This window comes from Trichechus manatus, unplaced genomic scaffold (genome assembly GCF_000243295.1).
Source record: "Trichechus manatus latirostris isolate Lorelei unplaced genomic scaffold, TriManLat1.0 scaffold00048, whole genome shotgun sequence".
Taxonomy (NCBI): domain Eukaryota; kingdom Metazoa; phylum Chordata; class Mammalia; order Sirenia; family Trichechidae; genus Trichechus; species Trichechus manatus.
In genome coordinates, this window is record NW_004443984.1 from 2493604 (window position 1) to 2509931 (window position 16328).

Sequence of the window (16328 nt, forward strand, 5' to 3'; positions counted from 1 at the left end):
TTGCCAGAAGATAAGATATTTGAGCTGAGTCTTGATATTTGCCAGGTGGTGGTGTTGAGGGCCGAAGGAGGGGGCTGTGTGCAGCCATGCAAAGGCAGGAAGCCCTGCCAGAGCACAGCGTGCAGGGGAGTGAATATCATTCTGGCTGGAGTTAAGCCCTAGATGTGATCGCGCCCTTCATTGTGCAAATGGGAAAACGGAGGCTCAGGGAAGTTAATTTTCAGAGATCACGCACAACAAGCTTATGGAGAAGTCAGGCTTAAATCTTGGAGTCTTTTAGCTTTTTAAAGGATGCCAAGATAGACAAAGAAAATGGGGATCTGCTAGAGTGGGGAGGGGCAATGGTGGAGGTAAGAAGGAAGACAACAGGTAAAAATCAGGCCAGAGGAATGTATAGACAAATCCACTCAAGAAGGTGGGAGCTATGCCTTTTTGGGAGGGTATATCTTCCATTGAATGAATTATCCTTCATCAACACTGATTTGGGGAAAGCTGTCCTCTATTGTAGCACCTAATATTTTAATGCTTTTTTTTTTGGCGGGGCAGTATGTGTGTATCTGCTATGGAACTCTAAGGTCCTTGACCTCAGTAGCTAGCACAGTTCCTGGTGCAGAGCGTATGCCCGCTATATGTTTATTGATTTATTGAATCAAACGAATCGTTGTTTTATAAAATCTTTCCAGGTATCCCAGCTGAAAGTGATTCTAACGCACTCAGAATTCTTTGAGCATGTTTGTACTTCTCCTGTGACCGATGTGTAGAGTGTGTGATCCTTGAAGGGCAGCATCCAGCATCCAGCACAGGGCTTGGAATAGATTAGGTGTGCAGTACATATTTGTTGAATGAATAAGTTTCATTACTTCTTGTTTCAGTCACTGTAGTTATCTAATTTCCTTTTCTGGGCTACAGGCTCCTGGTGAGGGCTGTGGCTTAGACATCCCTCTACCATCACTGTCAGCCCATAATTCTAGCACAGGGCTAGTGGGTGCTCTTTAAACAATGGTTGTAGGTATGGATGAATAAACAGTCAAGTTTCTTTCTCAGGGCCTGCCATAAATGCAATAGGACTAACACGAATACTGCATTTAATCTGACAACTTTCAATGACTTCCCATTGCATTTAGGGTAAAACACAGATATCTTTCCATGGTCTACAAGGTTTTGCATCATCTGGACCCTACTCCTTTCTTACATGTTTGCTACACTACAGCCACCCTGGCCTTTATTCAGTTCCCCTCCTGTGCCGTGCTTTTTCTCGTACCCCGGGGACTTGGCACGTACTGTTCCCTCTGCCTGGAATGCTTCTCCCCACGCCCTTAAACTGGCTGACTCATCCTTCAAGTCTCAGCTTAAATGTCTCTCTTGGAGAGCCTTTTGCTGCCTCTCAACATAAATTAGAAAGCCCCTGTTAATCTCCCTGTTCGTTTCCTTCATAGCACGTATGTAGCTATGTATTGTTTGAGTCCCCCACTAGACTGGAAACTCCTTGAGGTCAGAGACTATATTTGTCTTGTTCTTTTCTGTAAACCCAATGCCTAATGAAGTGGTTACAAAAAAAAAAAAAAACCAAAACCCATTGTCCTTGAGTTGATTCCAACTCATAGCAACCCTATAGGCCAGAGTAGAACTGCCCTATAGGGTTTCCAAGGAGCAGCTGGTGGATTCGAACTGCTGACCTTTTGGTTAGCAGCCTAGCTCTTAACCACTGTGCCACCAGGGCTCCAATACAGTGGTATTTGCTTAATACTTGTTGAATTGAATGAATGGCAAATATTTACAGACTTTGTTTCACATGCTGGCTACAGTCTGAGACCAGCAACCTAGCTTGTCACTTGCTACCTCTAGGTGCCCCAAGTCTTTTTAAAGGGCCTGTGGAGGTTGTTGGGCACAGTGCTCAGGCCTAGGGTCTGACCAGAGAGCCCTAGCTCCCCTCCCTATGGCCTGCATCATCCTAACCTTGCCCTGGACAGCTGCAGAAGTGGGGCCATGAGGAGGGTCAGGTACCTGGAAGTGCAAGCCAGCTCCTTCTCTGACTCCTTCCCAGGCTTGCCCCCTACCACAGCCCCTCCGCAGGACCCCCTGTCATGACACATCACCTTGATTCTTTCACCCAATGTGGTCGGTGCCCTTGCCTCCCCTGCTACTGTTACCCTATCACCCATAGACAGATGGGAAATCTCCTTTGAAGACTAACACTTCCTTCTAGTCTCAGAGGCTCATAGCAGAGTCCTGGAAGAAGCTCCTCTTATGAAGGGCTCCGGGCAGGATTGATAGGGCTCAGAGCTACCCCTCCCCTATCACACACACCAACCTAAAATAGGAATGACCATCTGGATCCACTTACAGGGTTAGAGGAAGGATGGTAGACCTGGAACTGTCAAACTGAGAAAGCTTCCTGGGTGAGATGCTTCTTGTTTGAACGGTGACTGTGGGGCATCTCCCCTATTGGTGGACGTCAAGGCACCCCTCAATGGGCCCCATGTAATAGTCCTCAAGGCTCACATACCTCCCGTTTCAGACCATTTCATGCTTCATCTTAGCATTCAAGGCCTCTCATGGTCTGTTCTCAAACTTCGTTTCCAGCCTCATCACTCCCTGCGCCCTAGAGACTTGCTTAGAGGTAGCCTCTCTGGGCTGTTGCCCTTCAGAGAACAGGCCCTGCACTTCACACCTCCATGCCTTTGTTCACACTGCTCCTTCTGGGAATGCCCTTGCCCTATCCTCCTACATCCCCCTTTCAAGGTTTCCGGCAAATACTCCCTCCTCTTTGCTCCCAGAGCACGATGCCTGTGTTTCTGCCTATTGAATATTCATGTGTACTTGCATTAGCATTAGCTGTTTACATGTCTATCTTCCTCAGGAGACTGTGAACTCCTTGAGAAGGGGACTGACTGGATCTGTTGGTCCCTGTAGCCTGCGCGGCACCTGGCAGATAGGAAGTGTTCTGGGAATGTTGCTGGAGCTATTTGTTGACCATAGATGGTCTCCTTAAGGGCCCTAGGGAAGAATCACTTCCGTCAATAATCCAGAGAAGCAGGGTCAAGCCAGGGGCATCAGAGTCACAGGTTAGTGGGGCTGCAGTGTGTGCTGGAGTGTGGTGGAGTGTGTCACGTGTGGGAGGGCAGTGTCCTCTGCTGCAGCCTTTCTGCTCAGCTCCCTCAATATTGCCATCATTACCTTCTCTGGCTCCTGGAGACTGGGCCTTTCTCCGTTAAGCATACTCTTCCAGGATGGCTCCAGAACCTTTCCGCGGTGGGGAGGGGACCAGAACAGACTGTCTGACCCTTTAGACAACAACATTCACAAAACTACTTCCTTCTCCATCCCCTTTTATAGATGGGAAAATTCCCAGGGTCATGGAAAGCACAGCTAGGACTAGAATCTAATTCTACTCTGGGATGGACAGAAAAGCATAATGGTTAAACATGTGAACTCAGGAGTCAGCCAGCCAGTTCAGTGTTTGAACCTTAGTTCTGTCACACCTTGGGAAAGTAGCTGATTTGTCAGAGTATCAGTTACCTCATCTCAGAAATGGGAAATAACTCACACTTTACAGGGTCCTTGTGAGGTTCATTTGACAGGCTACACTTGGTCAGTGCCTGGTCCATAATAAACACTCATTGTTCACTGTTATAGCAGTTAAAACCACACATACCATTGTAGCACCCTTCACCACTTAAAAAGCACTGATGCACATGATCTCACTCACTTGGAACCTCATTATGAGGTATCATGACAGCCATTTTACAGATGGGAAAAAATGAGCCCAGAGAGGTTCAGGGACTTGCCAGGGGTTTAAGCATATATTGGAGTTCTGAACTCCGATGCTGGGCTGTCTCTGCTGAGGACCCCGCTTAGGGCCATTAAAGAGTGATGAGGCCTAGGCCAGCCTTCTTGTTGTTAGCTGCTGTGAGTCAGCCCCTGACTCATGGTGACCCATGCATAACAGGATCGGACCTTTGTGATCCACAAGGTTTTCACTGGTTTTTTGGAAGTAGATTGGCAGGTCTTTCTTCCAAGTGTGTCTTAAGTCTAGAAGCACCACTGAAACCTGTTCAGCATCATAGCAACATGCAAGCCTCGACTACAGTTGGGTGGTGGCTGTGCTTGAAGTGCATTGGCCAGGAATCAAACCCAGGTCTCCCACATGGAAGGCGAGAGTTCTACCACTGAACCACCATCGCCCTCTAGACCAGCCTGAGTATGTAAATCACCATATAATAGGTGCAAACTGCAGCCTCCTTGGGACCAGGATCTATTTTATATATAAAAAAGAAATGGGTTGGGTGCAGAATGCAGAACAAGAGTGGCTCATACCTGCCATCATGCCCCTCAGAATGCCTTCCTCCAGCCCGCCTCCCCTGCCAGACAGAGTTGTATCTCTAGGCCTAACATAGAACCTGGCACATGGCATGGCACTCAGTAAATGATGACAGAATGTACTGGGGAGGACTCACATTTTAAAATGAAATTCAACATTCGGGAACCATGTACAACCCTCATATTTGCTATTTCACATCACTCCAGATATGTGGAGGCTCCAGGAGGGCAGAGACTGTGTCTGCTGCATGCATTTTCATTAACCCAGTGCCCAGCCTGGTGCCTGGCACATAGGAAGGGCTCAAAAAGTATAATGACTTATTAAAATAAAATGATTTTTAAAGAATTGGACTAGGATCAGAGATCAGGGATCGAGTCCTGGCTTTTCCTCTAACTCACTAGGGCATCCTTAGGCAAGCCCATCCCTTTTGCCTGCCCCAATTTGTACAATGTGGAGATAGGGCCAGATCAGTGGTTTTCAGTTCTGGCTGCACGTAAGAATGAATCTGGGGTGCTTTAAAATTATGGATGCCTGGGCTCCACCACAGGCCAATTTAAACAGAATCCCTCGGGTAGGGTATTGGTAGTTTTTAAAACATCCCAGGTGATTCTCATGTACAACCAGGGCTAAGAACCTCTCAGCTACATGATCTCTCATGGCCTTTTAAACTCTCCACTTTTTGGCATGCTCCTGAATACAAACAGGCAGCAGGCCTCCTGAGGCCATACCTGCCCACCACAAACATAGGGGTCTCAAGTTCTTATGTCTGTTCTACTACACATTCACTGTGCAGGCTTTTCTGAGCTCCACCCTCTCTATCAGTGGAGCTGGTGAGAACGTTGGATGAGTCACAGATGTGAAAGCACTTTAAAAATGGAGCACCACTGATCTTTTTATTGTCTATAATTTCGCTTTTCCAGAATATCATATAATTGGAATCACAGAGTATGTAGGCTTTTCAGACTGGCTTCTTTCACTAATAAATACGCGTTTACGGTTCCTTCATGTCTTTTTGTGACTTGATAGCTCACTAAATAATATTCCATTGTATGTACTTACCAGTTTATCCATTCATCTTTTGAAGGACATCTTGGTTGCTTCCAGTTTATGTGAATTATGAATAAAGTTTCTACAAACATTCACGTGCAGGTTTTTGCGTGCACTAATTTTTCAACTCTGGGTAAATACCTAGAAGCACAACTGCTGGATTGTATGGTAAGACACAGTTAAAGCTTTGTAAGAAACTGCTAAATGGTCTTCCCAAGTGGCTGTACCATTTTGCGTTCCCACCAGTAATGTGTTCCTGTTGCTCCACATCCTTGCCAGCAATGGTATTGTCAGGTTTTTTTTATTTTAGCCATTCTAATAGGTGTGTAGTGGTATCTTACTGTTTTCGTTTACAATTCCCTAAAGACACATATTGCATGTTTTCCTATGTTTATTTGCTATCTGTATATCTTCTTTGATGAAGTGTCTGTTCAGATCATTTGCCTGTTTTTAAATTGGGCTTTTTTTTTTTTTGGTACGCTTTATTGTGCTTTAGGTGAAGATTTACAGAGCAAATTAGTTTCCTATTCAATAATTTATATACAAATTGTTCCGTGACATTGGTTGCAACCCCCACAATGTGTCAGCACTCCCCATTACCATCCTGGGTTCCCTGTTTCCATTCGTCTGGTTTTCCTGCCCCTTCCTGCCTTCTCATCTTTGCTTTTGGGCAGATGTTGCCCTTTTGGTCTCATACGGATGATTGTTCTAATGAGCACTCTCCTCACAGGTGTTGTTTTGTTTTGGTTTTTATTGTACAGACTTGTCTATTATTTGGGTGAAAGGTGATCTTTGCAAGTGGCTTCAGTTCCAAGTTAGAAAGGTGTTTAAGGGCCGTAGTCTCAGGGGTTCCCCCAGTCTCTATTGGATCAGTAAGTCTGGTCTTTTTTTTTTTTTTATGAATTTGAGTGTTACTCTACATTTTTTCCCCCACTCTAACCAGGACCTTCTGTTGTGATCCCGGTCAGAGTGGTCGGTAGTGGAGGCCAGGTACCATCTAGTTCTACTGGTCTCAGGCTAGTGGAGGCTGTGGTTCCTGTGTGTTTGTTTTCTTATTGTTGCATTTTAAGTTATTTTAAAAAAATTTTTAGGTATATTTTAGAAACAAATCCTTCTTCAGATATGTATTTTGCAAATATTTTTTCCTAGTCTGTGGCTTGTGTGTTCATTCTCTTAACAGTGTCTTTTGCATAGTAGAGTTTTTAATTTAAGGAAGTCCAACTTGTCAGTTTTTTTCTTTCATGGATTGTGCTTTTGGTGTTGCATCTAAAAACTCATTGCCAAACCCAAGGTCATCTAGATTTTCTCCTATATTATCTTCTAGTTTTATAGTTTGCTGTTTTACATTTAGGTCTATGATCATCTTAATTTTTGTGGAAGGTAAAGGCAGTGTCTAGATTCATCTTTTGCATGTGGATGTCCAGTTGTCCCAGCATGATTTGTTGAAAAGACTATCCTTTCTCCATTGAATTGCCCTTGCTCCTTTGTCAAAGATCAGTTGACTGTATTTGTTTAGGTCTATTTCTGGACTTTTTATTCTGTTCCATTGATTTATTTGTCTATTCTTTCACCAGTGCCACACTGTCTTGATGATTGTAGCATTACAGTAAGTCTTGAAGTCAGGTAGTGTCAGTTCTCCACCTCTGTTTTTCTTCAGTACTGTGTTGGCTATTCTGGGTCTTTTGCCTTTGCAGATGAACTTTAGAGTCAGTTTTTTGATAGCCACAAAATAATTTGCTGGTATTTTGATTGGGATTTGCATTGAATCTATAGATCAAGTTGGGAAGAACTGGCATCTTAACAATATTGAGTCTCTATCCATGGACATGAAATACCTCTCCATTTAGATTTTCTTTCATCATAGGTGTTTTCCTCATATAGATCTTGTACATGTTTTGTTGGATTTATTCCCAAGCGCTTTTGGGAGGGGTGCTAATGGAGGGATGAATAGGTGGAACACAGCATTTTTAGGTCAGTGAAACTATTCTGTATGATACTGCCATGGTGGACACATGACATTATGCATTTGTCAAAACCCATAGAACTATGTACTACACGAAGAGTAAGCCCTAATGAAAACTGTGGACTTTAGTTAATAATATCAATATTGGTTCATCAGTTGTAACAAATATACTATACAAGATGCTAAGGAGTCCTGGTGGTGCAGTGGTTAAAGTGTTCGGCTGCCAACCAAAAGGTCTGCGGTTTGAACCCATCACGAGGAAAGATGTGGCAGTCTGCTTTCGTAAAGATTTACAGCCTTGGAAACCCTATGGGGCAGTTCTACTCTTTACTATGGGGTCATTATGAGTCAGAATTGACTCAGTAGCAATGGGTTTTTGGGTTTTATGCAAGATGTCAATAATAGGGGGAACTGTGAGGGGGAAAGAGAGAGTATATGAGAATGCTGTGCTATCTGCTCAATTTTTTTTGTAAACCTAAAACTGCTTTGAAGTCTATTAATTTAAAAAGAAAAAAAGGAGCACCAACTACAAATGAAAGGGAGCCTCTGGTGGCCTTCCAGTGGCTCCTCTGTGCCTACAGGATCAAGCCCACAGGCCACCCCACCCTTTACAATCCAGCCAAACTGAATCACTCGGGGTCTCTGAGGGAATCTGGGACTTTGCAAACACTATGCCCTTAGCCTGGAACACTGTCCCTTCCTTGGCTGGTCTGAAAATTTCTTGAAGCAGCAGCCTTTTTTTGGCAAAGCTTTTACGTTCCTTTAATTTGGGAACCTAGGTGAATGATACACAGCACCCATTTCATAACACCACCTACTGTGCTTCTGGCAGAACCTTTTTTCTGTCCATCTCCTGTCTCACATGACCTCCTAGCTTTTTCCAAATGTACAAACAGAAGAATCACAAAGTTTCAGTAGTGAAAACTGTACTGAACCACAATGTTCATGAAGATACCATAGAGCACCACAGCAAATTCACAGGAGGCACAATTCCAAAAAACAAATCCGTTGCCGTCGAGTCAATTCCAACTCACAGCAACCCTATAGGATGGGGCAGAACTGCCCCATAGGGTTTCCAAGGAGCGCCTGGTGGATTTGAACTGCTGATCTTTTGGTTAGCAGGCAAGCTCTTAACCACTTGCACCACCAGGGCTCCAGGAGTATAATAGGATATTTTAAATTGGAGAGATACTCAGCATCTGCTGGCTTCTGAGAGAACTACTAGCTCAAGGTAATTCAGTTTCATCATTAGGTTGAGTTACATTCCTTTAGATTATATCATCTTTGAGAAACTGGGTTCTCGGGGGTGGCTGTGATAACAAGCAAGTGAAAGTCAATGTGGAACAGGAAATGAGAGTGGTAGTGTGTGATTTGAATTGCAAGTGTGAGAAATTGTGCAGTGCTCAACAGGTGCACAGATCCCATTAGTAAGTAACTGAGGTTATTTAAGAATGAAATAAAAATATATTTTCTCTCAATTTATGCATATTATTTTTCCAGACAACTAACTTGTTAGGACATAGATACTTCTTAAGTGGTTTGGACTTAACTATTTAATACATGGAACTGTTAGATATTTCTTTCAGCTTAGGGGTTCCAGGAAAAAATTACTAAGACACTAAGGATGCTGGGAGTTGAGAGTTTGGGAACCTTTGGTTTAAGATATCATCTAATCCAAGGCATCAAATTGCATATTATGAAATAAATTTAATGGGTCACAACCAGTATTTTTTCCCCTAATAAAACAGATTGATAAATAGAGCATGTAGTAAGGGTAAGTATTATTGTGTAAAACTTTTGTTCATTATATACATACATATGTGTATCTTGGTTCACAATGTAAAATGTATATTTCTTGCTTGGGTTCTGGTCAAAAAAATTTGAAAAACCACTGAGACTCCAACCCTCTTATTTTACAGATGAGAAAACAGGCCCAGAGAGTGACACTGATTATTGCAAATCACAGCCACCAGTGCTGGGCTCTGCACTGGCCCTGGGTGGCCACTGCTCACAGTGATGCTGAAGGTAGACCTCTTTCTCCCTCCAAGAGAAGGGTTTGGTGACTCAAAGTGACAGAGCTACCGGGGTGAGGGTGCAGCGGGCCTCTGCTGAATGGAGCAGAGCAGCATGCTCAAGGCCAGGTACCCCCACTTTGGTCCCAAGACCCACGTGCACCCCACAAATGCCACCAGCCACACCTAGAACAAAATGATTTTAATCAATTGCGTCACCCTCACTCTCCTGGGAGCAGAGCAACAAAAAGGCTCGGCTCCTGCCCCCAGAGGACAGTAAGGCTTCTGTGTCTTTCCACACTGCAGGGCCCAGTCTGGGCAGGCGGGGGTGGGGGTGGGGTGGGGAGTGGAATGGCAGGTGGCTCGCACACAGGAAAGCTAAGGGCTGCGGCTGGTCCCTGGGCCCCAGGACCCAACCCCACTACTCCCACTCTCCTCCCTGGCTAGAGAAAGGTCATGGAGAAGAGACAGGGGAGTAAGAACCAGCAGCAGGAGCAGCAGCAGCAGCTGTTTCCTTCACCAATAAATATACTTCATTACCAAGCAAGAAGAGAGAGGGGTGGGAAGAGAGACTGGGGTGGGGAGAACGGGGAGGGGGGGAGAAGCTGCCACCTGTGTTGCTAGGATTAAAGCAATAACGAGATGGTGCCAGACCCCCCACCACTACCCTCAACCTCCTCCCCCACTAGTCTTCCTAAAACTGTGAAAAAGCTTTTAACATGGTCCTCCTGTCTCCAGGGCTGCTCTGAAGCCTGACTGAGAGGAGGCACCTGGCAGAGACAGGGGCTGGGTTGCGGGGGGGAGGGCGGGAAGAAGAGAGGCTGCTTCTCCCCAGAGGCTGCAGCTGGAGGGCTGGAACCAAGTAAGCACTGAGGGGAGGGGGAGGGGAGGAAGGATGAATCAACGACGACCAGGAGCAGCTCCAGAGCTGAGAGCCAAGGGGGCCGAGGGAAGGGGAGGCTTGGTGAGGGGTGGGGTGGCCACTGCATCCAGTGTAAAGCTTGGGCTGCTGTGGAGGGAGGGGACTGAGTTGGCGACTTTCCCATCTGTGTGGCTCAGGAGACCTACCCCCCTCCCCCCAGAGCAGCAGGGGACAGAGAAAAGCCATCACTTCTTTGGTCTTTGCGGCAGCTCAGCATAAGGGGTGGGAGGGAGGCAGAAAGAGCAGGGAAGGGCCCTTAGCAGGGAGCGCCATCTCAGCAAGAGTAGGCCTGGCTGGGAGCTCTGGCAGAAAGGTCACAGTGAGGCCGACGAGCGCCCAGGAGGAGAGTGGCCGTAGTGTGGAAGGGCTGGCATGGGTGGGTGGCATATGGTGCAGTGCCCCACCGCTGCCAGGGCCCTCGGGAAAGGCTGAGCCCCAGAGGTGGCCAGTGAGAGCAGGCGCAGGGCCCAGAGCCAGTGCTGGGGTGCAGGTGGGGGGACCTTGAGGATGCTCTGCTGGGACCAGGGCAGGTGGCCTATCCTGGCCCACACCAGGGCTCCCCTCCTCCCTTCTGCTTCCATCCTACACTGGTGGCTCTGGAGGGAGGGTGGGTCCCTATCCCTTTTCAGAATCTTCCCTGAAGACCACAGGGGAGCTAGCCTTGCTGGCCAGGTGGGGAGAAGAGTGGCAACACGTCAAGGCTAGCCCTTACCAACCGGGAATTCCACTCCCCTTCCTGCTGCCAACCCAAGGGCAGGGCAGTCCCTGCAGACAGCTTCAGCCTCCCCAGCTGAGGCAGAGGGGGTTTTGAGACAGGTCAGAGCCCTCCAGAGACATGGAAGCAGGAGGTGGGGGGACCACAGGGTGGGGCTTCCCCTCCTGCTCTTCCACTCTGGGCTGGGGACAGTCAAGGGGCAATCAGCCCCCCGAGTCTGAAAGCCAGCAAGTTGTAGTAACCCCCACCCCCAATGCCAAACTAACAATCAAAACAGGGGAAATGAAAAAACAGGGTGGAGCGGGGAAGACAAACTAAAACAGAACACCCTGACCTCCTGCCCAGGGCGCAGGGTCCAGCCAGTAGCAGGGGCTGAGGACCAGGGCTAGGAGGGTCTAGCTGGGCCGGCACTGCACCTGGCCCTCGGAGCTGTCCTCATCATCGGAGGCCCCAGCACCCCCACTGCTCAGGCCTGTGATCCGGTAGCCCATGTTGAGCAGCATCACCTCCAGCGGGTCCGCATTCATGCGCCGCTGGTTGGCCTGAGAAGCACCCTCCATGTCCTCCACAACTCGGCCTGTGAGGTCTTCACTCTGTCGGGGTGGGGGGACACCAGGGTATATGGAGAGGCACTGGAATATAGTGTGGAGGGGGAACACAGACTGAGCTATAAATATGGAGGGGATGTGTACCCCAGGATATCCATGAGGGAGACACACTAAAGTACCACACTGGGTTATATGTATGGGGGGACCCACGCATGGATATATATGGGCAAGAGCACACACAATGGTACACATGGAAGGCACACATACCGGGATAAATTGAGGGGTGCACATACCGGGATATATGGGGTTGGGGGCAACGTGTTCTGTTGCCACTCTCAAACCCACTACTCTTCCTTTATTTTTTTTTCCTTCTCTCCTCAAGGGAGGGTCTTGTAAAGTTCTCTCTTTAAAGTCACAGCAAATTACCTCTGGGATCAGATGCCCACCATTTAACTTCTGTTTTGCCAGCTGAGAAGGAGTGAGGGTGGGACAGAGGAAGTGGAGGGGACCACACTATCCGAGTGTCCCTGTGGGTCGGACACTCCACAGCCATTGTTTCTTTAATCCTTACACCAATCTTTTGAAGTGGTGCTGTTATTCCCATTCCCAGAGTACAGGTGATAAACTTGGGTTAGAAATGGTTAAGTCCTGCAGACAGTGAGTGAAGGGGTCCACCAGACTCTATAGCTGCATACGGCCCGTATGACTGAGGGGCTGGCCTCTGCACAGCTTCTGGTGGGACATGCACAGCATGTGAGAGAAGGGTACCCAGGAGCCTCTGAGGGACCCTTCTCATGAGGCAATCCCAGAGCTGGTCTGGTTCTCTTCTCTGCCCTCCTGAATCCCTTGTCCTTGGTTATGGTTTCCCATGTGGGTCTCACCGTTGCAGCTAGCTCAAGGATATGCTCCCAGAGGCCACTCTTGCTCCACTGTGTTTGGAGCTTTCAGAATGTGATAGCTTCCCCTCGACACAGGCTGGAGCTCTAGGGTAAGAGCTGCTCATCCCAGCAGCTTCTAGCCTCTGCCTGACTCATTTCCCTTCCCAGCTCTCACAGGTCATGGTGGGCACCTTGCACAGGGCCTCCACCCCCCTCCCTGCCTGGCTTTGGCCACCTTGCCTGTACCCTCACCTCTGGCCGGGGATTCCAGAGCCGCACGACAGGGTCAATGCCGCTGGTGGCCAGGAAGCAGTAGCTGGGGTGCGGTTGCAGGCAGTTGACGATGGATTCATCTCCCTGAAGCACGCGAACCAGGTTGGTGGTCTCCTTTTCCCAGATGAAGAAGGAGCCATCGTCAGAGCCACTGATGATGTACTGAGCGTTGCTGGCAGGGGGGCAAAGGGCAGGGAGGTCAGGTGGGGGTATTGCCCTATAGCCTCAAGTATAGGTTGCACAGCTTAGGGCAGGGAGGAGCAGGGAAGTCTGGAGCCACACAGGCCCCCATACTCTGGGGTCTTAACTCAGAACTCCCAAGGACGCTAATCCTCTCCATACTGCACAGCCCCATTCACTATTCTCTTAAACCCAGAGTCAGGGGCCACCTGGGTTTCCCCAAGATACTCTCCCCTAAAGTGCACCATGAACTTCCTGGGTGTCAGGAACAGGTCTTCCATCTCTTAGGCCTCTGGGAATACCCTCATCTAAGTCCTCCCTGAAAGTCCTAGCCTTCTGGATCCAGACCTCCAAATCCTGTCCCTTATGCACCATGACATTTAGAGGGGCCCCTGATTCATGTTCATGTGTCTCATCTACCCAAAGAAAGTACAAACATCTACAAAGAAGGGTGGGGGGTGACAGTATCTGAGACACTGAGGGCTTGTGCCTTATATCCCTGGCAAAGGGCGGCTCTCAGCATCCAGATAAAGAAACCAAGCTCTGGTACATGGAGACAGAGAGAGAAGGAGGCAGGGGGTAAAGGGACATCCCAGACACTGTGCTGGATGCTTTACTTGCATTATCTCATTAGTTCTCATTATGGCCCCGCAAGTGGGTGCGGCTAATTGCATTTTACAGATGAAGAAACTGAGGCTAACAGAGGTGAAACCATTTGCTCAAGGGCACAGAGGCAGAGCTGGGATTTGAGATTTTTCTAAAAGCATTATACCCCCACGCCATTCCCCCAACCACCTGCTGCCAACTGGGCTGTGCCCCTCCCTCCTCTCCAGGGCCTCAGACCTGCCAAAGAAATTGGCCTCCTTGATATCCGTGGTGGTGTTGCAGTGGCCACAGTAGCGGAACTGATAGTCGTAGCTTCGCTCCCGCAGCACCATCTCATCCTCTGAGATGGAGTCCTTGCGGCTTGTGCTGCGGAGGCGGACTGGGCCGCCACCACCAGTTCCCTTCTTCTCTTCTGGGGGAAGAGATCAAAGAAAGGTGAGAGTACTGTCCCTCGCCCACCCCAACCCCCATCTTTTTCCCGGCCCAAGTACTCCACCCCTACCCTGGAAAACTAGGAAAATGTCGTGGGAAAGAAGTATCTTTGGATCTGGCCCCGAGGATGTTCAAGAGGAAACTTCTGACACCAAGGGGGCCTTTGCTCAGGCTCAAGCTCTGTTTCTATGGAGGTCAGAGGCAGGGGAGGGAAGGGTGAGGGACTGGCAGACAGAACCTTGAAAAGAATCATAGCTCTTACGACAGTAAGGTCCAAGCCCTTACTTTCTGGAAGACAAGTTGTCATGGATCCCAACTGAGGCACTAACTGGTTAAGTGACTTGGGTAAAAACCACACCACCTTTCTTAGTTCCTTAAAAGTGCCTGTTGCTTCCTGCTTCAGGGCCTTTGCACACGCTAGGAACCTCTGGTCCCTCTGGTGGGAACTCTACCTCCCACAGCCACTCTTTGTATCTAGTTAACTCTTCTTCCTCATTCTTCAGACCATAACTTAAATGTGTCTTCCTCAAGAACCCCAGACTGCCATCAGTCTCTCCCCCATACACCTATACTGTCTCAGGTCCCCACAGCACTTGTCACACTTTTCTCCTCCACCCCTCGGGTCCTTCACTAGGCTGTAAATCCCATGAACACAGAAATCATGGCTGACTTGTTCACAGCTGTATTCCCAGGGCCCAGCACGGTACCTGGCACATGGCAGGTGTTTGATAACTATTCATTAAACAAAGGAATCAATCACATGGTTAGTAAATTGCAAAGGGGAGAGGTGAGGATCATGTCTGCCACAGACCACAGTACAATTACCCAGCTCTCTCTGCAACACTACAGAGGTGAGCTGCAGGGGAAAGCGCTTCCTATGGTCTTTGTGCAGGTAAGGCAGTGGGTTCAGAGAGGCTGTGCTTCTGTCAAGGTCACACAGTTACCACACGGTAGACCTGAGGCTCCACACCCCATTCCCGAGGCACTCCTACTGCCCTGTGCGGTGCCTCTGCTGCACTTGTGCAAACTGTAACAAGCTCAACGACCAGCTGCTGCCCCTTACTCAGATGGCCAAGTGGAGGAGCCAAGGTCCTGTCAATGAGCAGGTGCGAATGCCCTACTGGAACCCACCGGCCCGTTCGGGCTCAGTTTCCTCCTATCCTGCTTTGAACATGTTATTGCTAATCCTCAATAGAAACTCTGAACCGGAGGTGTTATCCTTCCATTTTTCAGAAGAGGAAAGTGAGTCTTGAAGAGGTCACATGGTTTCTGAATCAGCACCTGAACCCAGGCTTCTCCATTCCCAGAACCATGTTCTCTCTGGAATGTCATGCAGCACTTCAAACAGAGTGACAACAACCCCTCCTCACTGCCCACTCACCACCATCATTTTTGGAGAAGAGGGCAGCCGTGATGTCGCGGCCCAGTGCATCACAAGCACTGCTGTGGGCCTGCTCCGGGAACTTCCCTTTGAAGTCGTCCAGGCACTCCAGGGCCTCAGCCACATACTTGAGCTCAAACAGGCAGCGGGCCAGGCGGAAATGTGCCTTCAGATGGCACGGGTTTAGGGAGATGGCCTTAAGGCAGTCCCTCAGAGCATCGTAGTGGTCACCATCCCTAGGAAGGCAGGAGAGCATGACTTGGTGGTGGAGCCACATGGCAAGCAAGGGGTTGCCACTCGGTCTCCTCTGTTACCTGTGGTCACCCCAGCCCACCTCTGACAGATCTCAGGGTAAGGGAACTTGGGGATGGAGAGAATCCTGGCTCAGCCCTGGTGACCCGCCCCAGGAACTAGAGAATGTTAAGGAGGCAAGCCAGGACACTTTAGGGCTTGGGGGCTGGCAAAAACCGGTGTTGGGATGCCCTCTGCTGGGCACAGAGTGCAACTGTGCACCCACTCACCCCAAGCACCTGCAGCTCTGCAGCAGAAGGCCTGGCATCTTGCCCGCCTCAGGCTCCCCAAGCCTGCCTTCTCTCTTCCTCCATCCACCTCCTCAAATCCCCCCAGCTGGCCTTCAAAGCCATGTCTCAGGCAGGGGGCCCTCAAGGACAGTTCTGTGGTCTGGGGAAGCCAGAAGTGCCAGGCTGGGGACTCAGGGTCTGACCAGCAGGCAACAAGCCCTCAGCCAGACCCCCGTCTGTCCTGGCTGACTGATCCACAGCAGCTGTGGCCTCTACCTCCTGGGGCTGGAGCCTGATGTCTGGCAGAGTCAGCTCTCTGGAAGCTGATGGCAAGAGGGGATGTGAAGGCCAGGAGCTCCACTCACTTCTCAACCTCCGGAAGCATGGATGAAGGGAAGGGGGAGTGTTTTTTTTTTTTTTTTTGGTGGAGGGAGGAAGTCGGGAGGAGGTCGAAGGAGAAGCCCCTCCTTCTCCCTCCCTGTGCCAGAATATAGGATACACATTCCCCCAGCACCCCTAGACCTGCCTC

The 16328-nt window shown here is 48.9% G+C and overlaps 1 protein-coding gene across 2 annotated transcripts in view; it reads right to left on the minus strand.

Annotated features, from left to right (window-relative positions):
* Positions 1-10490: 10490 nt before the first annotated feature.
* WDTC1 (WD and tetratricopeptide repeats 1) overlaps positions 10491-16328 on the minus strand; it is a 64716-nt gene continuing 58878 nt past the window's right edge. For both annotated transcript variants that reach the window (XM_004377064.2, XM_023732079.1), the window contains 4 exons: positions 15279-15514; positions 13703-13877; positions 12659-12851; positions 10491-11573 (listed from right to left, as the gene is read on the minus strand). In XM_004377064.2, the coding sequence (XP_004377121.1) occupies positions 11376-11573; positions 12659-12851; positions 13703-13877; positions 15279-15514 (802 nt within the window). In that variant the 3' untranslated portion in view covers positions 10491-11375. The remainder of the gene's footprint in view (positions 11574-12658; positions 12852-13702; positions 13878-15278; positions 15515-16328) is intronic.